The 9,290-nt window shown below is 39.5% G+C and overlaps 1 protein-coding gene across 1 annotated transcript in view; it reads left to right on the top strand.

Annotated features, from left to right (window-relative positions):
- Positions 1 to 6,210, top strand: part of LOC144965127 (uncharacterized) — a 9,472-nt gene extending 3,262 nt beyond the window's left edge. Inside the window, exons 2-3 of the mRNA XM_078900088.1 lie at positions 3,053 to 3,714; positions 5,318 to 6,210. Of these exons, the coding sequence (XP_078756214.1) occupies positions 3,065 to 3,703 (639 nt within the window). The 5' untranslated portion in view covers positions 3,053 to 3,064 and the 3' untranslated portion in view covers positions 3,704 to 3,714; positions 5,318 to 6,210. The remainder of the gene's footprint in view (positions 1 to 3,052; positions 3,715 to 5,317) is intronic.
- The last annotated feature ends 3,080 nt before the right edge of the window (positions 6,211 to 9,290 follow it).

Here is a 9,290-nt window from a genome sequence, read left to right as displayed (position 1 = left end):
CATGTGGTATTTTTAGGGGTGTTTCTTTTTTTACGAAACACGCCGAAACCCGACAAAGTTATGGGAAGTAGGCAGCAGTGGGGAGTGAACCTGGGACTGGGTTTCGTAAAAAAAAAAAAGCAATTACTTTTTTTAAGAAACCCGACAATATCCGACAAAGTTATGGAAAGAAAGTAGGCAACAGTGGGGGAGTAAACCCGAGACTCAGAGAACTGTACACTATTGGGGAGTAAACCCGAGACTATGGTTTTTCGACGGGTTTTGGCGGGTTTCGTAAAAAAGGAATTGCTTCATTCTTGTCTGGTACCCAACTCCCATAGTCCGGCTTCATTTCCCACTGGCATCCATCTTCCATAGTCCCAGGTTCATTTCCACTAATATCCTCTTCTCCCAGTCCCAGGTTCACTCCCAACCGGTGTGCACTTCCCTGAGTCCTGGTTCATTGCCCAATGGTGCCCACTTCCCATAACTTTTGACAATTTCGGTAGGTTTCGAAATAAAAGTACATTCTGAGCTCACTGTCCACTGGTATCAGCCTCTCGCAGTCCCAGGTTCAATCCCCATCGGTGTCCGAATCCCAGATTCATTCCCCACTGCTGCCTGCTTCCCATAACTTTGTCGGGTTTTGGCGAGTTTCGTAAAAAAGTAATTCCCCCTCCCCCTTGGTATTGCTTTTTTACAAAATCCAGAGTCCCAGGTTCACTCCCCACAAGTGTACACTTCCCTGAATCTCAGGATCACCCCCCACTGTTGCCTACTTCAATAAGTTTGTCGGATATTGCCAGTTTCGTCGGGTTTCGTAAAAAAGTAATTGCTTTTATATGAAACTCGCTGAAACCCGCCGAAAACCAGAGTCTCAGGTTCACTCCCTACTGGTGTACACTTCCATGAATCTCAAGTTAACCCCCCAATGTTGCTTACTTCCCATAACTTTGTCGGATATTGCCAGGTTTCGTATAAAGGTAATTGCTTTTATGTGAAACTAGCTGAAACCTGCCGAAAACCATAGTCTCAGGTTCACTCCCCACTGGTGTACACTTCCATGAATCTCAGGTTCACTCCCCACTGTTGCCTACTTCCCATAACTTTGTCGGATATTGCCGGGATTCGTAAAAAAGTAATTGCTTTTATGTGAATCGCACTGAAACCCGCCGAAAACCATAGTCTCAGGTTCACTCCCCACTGGTGTACACTTCCCTTAGTCTCAGGTTCACTCCCCATTATTTCCCTACTTTCCATAACTTTGCCCCATTTTGTTGGGATTTGGTGCATTTCGTAAACAAAAAGTGATTGCTTTTTTTTTTTTTCAAAACCCGCCAAAACCCAGTCCCAGGTTCACTCCCCACTAGTGTACACTTCCCCGAATCTCAGGTTCACGCCCCACTGTTGCCTACTACCCATAACTTTCTCCGATATTGCCAGGTTTTCGTCGGGTTTCGTAAAAAGGCAATTGCTTTTATATGAAACTTGCTGAAACCCACCGAAAACCATAGTCCCAGGTTTACTCCCCACTGGTATACACTTCCATGAATCTCAGGTTCACTCCCCACTGTTGCCTACTTCCCATAACTTTGTCGGATATTGCCGGGTTTCGTAAAAAAGTAATTGCTTTTATGTGAATCGCACTGAAACCCGCCGAAAACCATAGTCTCAGGTTCACTCCCCACTGGTGTACACTTCCCTTAGTCTCAGGTTCACTCCCCATTATTTGCCTACTTTCCATAACTTTGCCCCATTTTGTTGGCAATTCGTAAACAAAAAGTAATTGCTTTTTTTTTACAAAACCCGCCGAAATCCAGACCCAGGTTCACTCCCCACTGGTGTACACTTCCATGAATCTCAAGTTCCCTCCCCACTGTTGCCTACTTCCCATAACTTTGTCGGATATTGCCAGGTTTCGTAAAAAGGTAATTGCTTTTATGTGAAACTAGCTGAAAACCGCCAAAAACCATAGTCTCAGGTTCACTCCCCACTGGTGTGCACTTCCCTTAGTCTCAGGTTCACTCCCCATTATTTGCCTACTTTCCATAACTTTGCCCCATTCTGTTGGGATTTGGCGCATTTCGTAAACAAAATAGTAATTGCTTTTTTTTTTTTACAAAACCCGCCGAAACCCAGACCCAGGTTCACTCCCCACTGGTGTACATTTCCATGGATCTCAGGTTCACTCCCCACTGTTGCCTACTACCCATAACTTTGTCGGATATTGCCAGGTTTCGTTGGGTTTCGTTAAAAAAGTAATTGCTTTTATATGAAATTAGCTGAAGGCCGCCGAAAACCATAGTCTCAGGTTCACTCCCCACTGGTGTACACTTCACTGTCTCAGGTTCAGTCTCCACGCTTTGCCTACTTTCCATAACTTTGCCGCATATTGTCGGGTTTCGTAAAAACGTAACCCCCCCCCCCCTCCCCCATTTTGTTATTGCTGTTTTACAAAACCCAGAGTCCCAGGTTCACTCCCCACTGGTGTACACTTCCCTGAATCTCAGGTTCATCCCTCCTCTCGCCCCCCCCCCCCCCCCCCCCCTTACACACACACACACGCTGCTGCATACCTCCCATAACTTTGCCGGATATTGCCAGGTGTCGTCGGGTTTCGTAAAAAAGTAATTGCTTTTTATTACGAAGCCCGACGAAACCCAGTCCCGGGTTCACTCCCCACAGGTGTACACTTCTCTGAGTCCCAGATTTACTCCCACAGCTGCCCTCTTCCCATAACTTTGTCAGGTTTCAGAAAAAAAAACACCGTATTATAGTGCAAAACCACTATTCAGTGTCAGATACTGAATAGTACAAAACCACTATTCAGTATCAGATACTGAATAGTGGAAAACCGCTATTCAGTATCTGATACTGAATAGTGCAAAACCACTATTCAGTATCAGATACTGAATAGTGCTAGCCTGAAATCAATTGCTTGATATCCTCTAGATAAGACACCGATCTTTCACAAAGTACTTTTTTCAAACATTATATTATAATTCAATATGTAGAATGTCAATTTATCAGACTACATATCGTTAGCTCAATTATGCCCTTACTACCTCCACAGCATACAATAAAAATGACGCCTTCAGTTCAAATTCTTTTCTCCGTGTTACTCATCGCATTGGCTCAGTTAGCACAATCCGTGCCAATTACGAGAAACATCAGAAGCCCAAGATCTGTCTCCATATTTTCACCTGCTGCATCTTACAACGTTAATCCTCTGCTTCAATCTAAAGCAATTTCGAATGCTCGAATTGCCTCAGCGCTTTATGGTGGTATGGGAGCGTATCCATTAGGCGGAGGATATTCGTCATACAACTCCGGCTACGGTGGGCGAGTTACCCCTCACTACAACGGCTTTGGTTACCAACCTGCACATTCCACATCAAGTTTCGAGAATTACCAGACAGGTCATCCTCTCTTGGGCCATGCCACAACATCGAAAAAGAGTTCACAGTACGTCACAAACAACTACGGATTCCCTGCTCTTGGGGGGTCATACGAGCATTCTACCAACGTCTACGGTGGTGTTGGAGCCGTCTACCCCGGGGTCTATGTACCCATTGGTGCCAAGTACGGAAAATACGGATCATATGACCCCTATGGATATGGGGGTCATGGGTCATACCAAGTGACCCCTCACTATACCAAGGTCACCCATACTCAGACCATCCCCAACTATGCAGTGAACAAATTGAGGGGTTACGGCAAGTGAGCATAATCTATGTAAGTTTTTAATCATTAATTTTTTTTTCTTAGAGCTAAGTTTTTGGGCCAAAATTTTAAAATGTGTTTTATCATTGTGCGGCAGTATAGGCCTAGGGCAGCGATACTTTAAAACGCGCTGTGTGTTCTTTTTATGATTATAAGTAATAAGCAGTCTGAATCTTTAAATCGCGAAAATATGAATCAAATTGATATGATGCACTCACAAAGGAACAAAATGTGACCCATCGTCTCAAATATGGATCAAATCAAGTTTACTTTTGTGCTAAAAATTAATTTTATTGTCGAAATTCTAAAGTGTGTTAATTTTATCTCTTTTATTGAAGGCAATAGACATTGTTGTTTAAATGACCAAAAACATTTATTTAAAACCCTGAAATCAAACATTTCTAGTTACTTTTACTTTTAAATCCCTTTTTGGCACCAAGTTCACCCCGGCATAATTCCGTCTTGAGTCACTAGGTCACAAATACGAGGTGATTGACAGTCTTGATTCAGACCCTACATCATTCCACAACACAACCGGTAATGCATTGCATTGAGTTTGGAAAACAGATAGGAGGGCTGAGCACATCTTGTCAAAATGCTGGAAATTACAACATTCCTTATTTATCCCCAGACACTTTCATCCGTGCAATGGTATAAATATGTTATTATTTTGGCCATAAATTACATATACAGCTTCTTAATTGAAAAACCTGAAGAGTTGCAACAAACTATAACAAGAAGACGAATGGGGAGAATTAATGGTTTCTCTGCGATCTCTTGTTGCAATGCCTGTCTAGTTATTGACACATGGATGCCTTTTTAAAACTATTATATTATAGTATGAGTCTCGAGTCAATGAATCAACATACAATGCATACATTTTTGAAAATTAAGTGAGTTATTGTATATTTTATTAAAACGGATGGAATAAATATTTCGGTGGTTTTATTTTTTAATGAAAACTTTAAATCAGTATATTTTGCCCCTCAAATCAACTGATGACCGTGAACCGACCCCCACAGCATCTGAAGTACTTGCCTATTACCCGAAGCAAACAGCCCACAAATTCAGAGCATCATTCACAATTTTAACACAAATGATTGTAAAAAAATGCACTATGTCGTCAGGTTCCTTCATCGGTGTGTCAAAATACTGTTAGAAATACTCACTTACTACTTACTGGGTCTAACCTATTTGTGTGTTTGGCATGTACTAAGGGTAGCTCGGGCCTTTTCGTTGACTTGGAATAAATAGTCAAGGGGACGGAACGGGGTAAATGGCAGAAACTACTTGATCATCCCCCCCCCCCCCTAACCCGTGTCATTTGTTGAAACAATCCCTCATCTTATACTAGTTTCCCCGTTTGGATTTGCGTAGTAGATAAATCACTGGACTTTGGATTAGAGATTGGGATATTCCAATTTCAAAGGGCCTTTATAATTTTCTAAAAGTGGCAGTGAAGTTAAAAAATCTGTTCCAAGCAATTTCATTCGCTTATTGACTTTAGATCGGAGGTTTTGCCTCCAAAATATAAAAGAAAGATTCTTTATTTTTTATGACATTATAGGATTCTGAAAAGGTCATTAAACTTTTACTTTTCATTTTCTGTTCTCAGATGAAGAGAATAAAAGTCAGCATAATATCATTGTAAGTAGTTCACATGTCATCTAACACCACGGGATTCCTGGTCACAAGCTACATGATTTGAAACAAAATGAGAGTGAAAGATGACAGACAGCGATGAGTGATGAAGAATAATAGGAATGCAACATCGAGATCAACAAATGCCTATGGACAAACAACTGGGGCTTTGACCAAAAAGGTCGTTCCATGACGAGAGCGACGTGAGGACGTTGTTAAAGGCCATTAGTTGTCAATTTAAATACATAAAAAGAGTATGTAGTCTAGTACTAGTACAATAATAAATACAATAAAATAAATATACCACATAAAAAAGGCAACAACAACAAAACAAAAAAGAAAAGAAAAAGAAAGAACAAACAAATGAAAAAGGGGGAAAAGTTTCATTTCACCAACTTAATTTTTTCCATCATCATATTTGACACCAGTATGTACATAAAAGTTATTAGAGATTTCTAAAACTGTTAAATTGTACGTATACATGCAGTTGACAATATCCACGTAGAAGAAAGAAAATATATAATTACGTTAACAAGATATGAAATCATTTTAAAAAATAGCACAATCTTTTCCCTGTTTCTTCAAATCTTTCAAGAACACGACTTTTTTGTCATAGCCTCATCTGAATTGACAATCCTGAGCGTCTTCCAACAATACAAAATTATTACACGTTTATCATGAAGGAATCATATCTATTATCAAAAAAATATTTATAAAGCAAAAAGATCGGTTAACTGGTACACATGTTAAACAACTATAAGGTAACACAAAAGGTAATGATAAAACCTAAGGACATAATGTCATTCATATTTTGAATTTCTATTACTATTTCTACGATCCATTTTGAAATAAAGTATATTACATTAACGTTGTTGATTTCATTTCTTATTGATCAACATTATTACAACAATACAGATGGTGATAGTGGACGTCGTTGCGATAATTACGATAACGACAACGGCGACTAGATTTGCGGTAATTGATGATGATGATGATGATGATGATGATGATGATGATGATGATGACGACGACGACGGTGATGATGATGATGATGATGATGATGATGATGATGATGATGATGATGGTGATGATGGTGGCGGTGGTGGTGGTGGTTGTGATGATGATGATGATGATGATGATGATGATGATAATGATGGTGGTGGTGTGGTGGTGGTGGTGGTGTGGTGGTGGTGGTGGTAGCGGTTGTGACGAAGATGACGATGTTGATAATTATTGTGGTGGTGGTGGTGATTGTGATGATGATGACGACGACGATGATGATGATGATGATGATGATGATGATGATGATGATGATGATGATGATGATGATGATGATGATACAACTGACTTACATTAATAATTAGATTATTATATTGAATTAGGGGTGGGGGAGGGGGGGGGGCAAGTTGCAACCAAAAATCCCTCGTTCGAGCCTGGCTGTTGTCAGCATCTAATAATTTTTATTTCCTTGACCAAGAAACATAGCCCCTTTTGATCACTTTGCGGCGCTGCATGTGGCTAACGCCTGAATTATCTCTTGTCCCCCCCCCCCCCCCCCCCCCCCCCACCTGGGATTAACCCTAAAGACAATTTTTTCCTTGCGCCGGATAAGGGAATTGCCATCTGTTAGTTTTCTATTACTAATTGTTTGTTTTAAGAGTTTCAAGGAGCCAACGAAATGTTAAAAGTCATTCTAGACGGTAAAAAGAGAGAGTTTAGAATAGCCCAAAGATATCTGGATGTTATGTTTTTTTTTAAACAGGATTTTACGACACATTTATGCCACATCAACGACAGTAAAAAGGAAGAAAATAAGATAAAAAATCCAAGAATTACATTAGGCGTTAATATTCCAAGAGCATATAGCATTGAGATCAACTAAACGTCTCATCCAGATACCAGTACAAGATTCCACTAAAAGGAATAAACTTAACCTTTACAAGATATGTTCAAAACAACACAAATATAACTATCAATAAATAACAAAGAGATGATTTACAAGAAAAAAATATCACCCCCCAAAACTAACACTATACATTTGACTGTTTTACTCTCAGCCAAGGACTCAGGCACAGGCCACGACAAAATCAAGTAATCCCACCCCAAGACAAACACAGACAGCTACTCCGAAACCTGATATAAGGGGATAGAAGACACACAAGTGACCTCCTGCCCATGTAAACACGTTAAGAGTGATTGTGCGCTTACACACGCGCAAGAAATGACACATTAGGGAAAACGCACTATTGATGGTGAAAGATAAAGATCTGAAAAAGTGTGTGTCAAACAGTGTCAGACAAAGCAGAGATAAAATACAAGAAAAAAAACATCCCCAAAAAATCATCCTGCTTCCCAGTCATGGCAGGATGATGTTTTGGTGTGTTTTATTTTTCTTGTATTTTTTTCTGTTTTGTCTGGCACTGTTTCATGCACAATTTTTAGAGCTTAGAAAAAGTGAGACACATATAGGCCATTTCAACGCCAATAAAAAGGAAAAAATGGAACAGTCACAGAACTGATAGATTTACAATTAAACACACACTAGAAAAAGTAAGTCAATAGAGAATTGTTCAAATAGGGAATAGATATAGATTCCAAGATTACGCTATCAGTGTTCTTGGTTTGAGATCACCTAAAAGTCTCATCCAGACATAAGCACTGGTCCTCACTATGGGGAATACACTCAAATGTTTACAAACCATTATATGTCTAAAACAAAAAGATATAACAGTACATGACAGAGAGATTATTTACAAGGAAAAAAGTATCATCTCCCAAAATTATAGTTATACATTTAACTGTTTCCATCTCAAGTCAAGGACTCCGGCCTTGAATATATTTGTTTTTGTTTTTTTTTTGTTTTTTGTTTCTTGAGGGTTTTACGGCGCTTGCAACACATTAATGTCATATCAGCACAAGTAAAAAGGAAGAACATGGATAGTACAAAGTTCTAGAATTACAATTAAAGCACCCAAGAAAAGATAAGACAAAGGGGAATCGGTTCAAATAGGAAACAGTTGTTGAGTCCTAGAGTATATTATCAAAGTCTCATCCAGACACAAGCACAGGTCCCCGTTAAGAGGAATATACTCATGTGTTCACAAATCATATATACAACGTAAACAAAACATAATACAATGCATAACATTTACAAGACAAAAAATAGCATATCTCCCAAATCTCTAATTATATATTTGACTGTTTTACTCCCAGCGAGGGTATCGGGCCAGGACAAAACCAAGTAACTTCATCCCAAGACAAAGACAGAAAGCATGTTGGAAAACAGATTATATAGTGGGATAGAAGACAGTGAGAGCCTCCCTGCCCACCATGGGAGGTCAGGAACCCCACCCAGGGTCTAGACTATGACAAAACCAAGTAATCTCATTTCAAGACAAAGACAGAAAGCAACTCAGAAAACAGATATAGGGGTACCGAAGACACAGTAAATGACCTCCATGCCCACTATGGGAGATAGAAGAGTTAAAGACACGGAAAGATGCCGAATGCATGAGCAAGAATGGTCATCATTTACCGTTCATACGTTTGGCTAACTGCTTCAATTTGGTATTATGTCTGGGTTAACAATATGTCGAAAAGTGAATTTAAATTGAAAATGATCAGAAATATGAAATTCTATCGAGAGTTTTATTAATTCAAAACTTAGCCAAATGTCTTATAAGCTTTCCTGTTAAATCAAATTTCAGCTTCTAGTTTAACTTGGCATAATACCGTTTTAAGGCGGTGGAAATTTTCCCCACCGAATTAAATTGAGTGTTTCACCCACAGTGAACATTTCTTTTCCTTTCTACCTACGAGGTAACCGAAGGAAGAAAGGGGCGGTGGTGGTATTGATTTATTCCATAGATATCAATTCTGAATTGTCATGCTCTCAATAGTTTGCAGCCAACAAACAAATCACATACAAATCGAAATCAAAGCATACA

This window comes from Berghia stephanieae, chromosome 2 (assembly GCF_034508935.2).
Source record: "Berghia stephanieae isolate SIO BIC M18660-M18661 chromosome 2, UCSD_Bste_1.3, whole genome shotgun sequence".
Taxonomy (NCBI): domain Eukaryota; kingdom Metazoa; phylum Mollusca; class Gastropoda; order Nudibranchia; family Aeolidiidae; genus Berghia; species Berghia stephanieae.
This window is presented reverse-complemented; position numbering and strand designations above follow the sequence as displayed.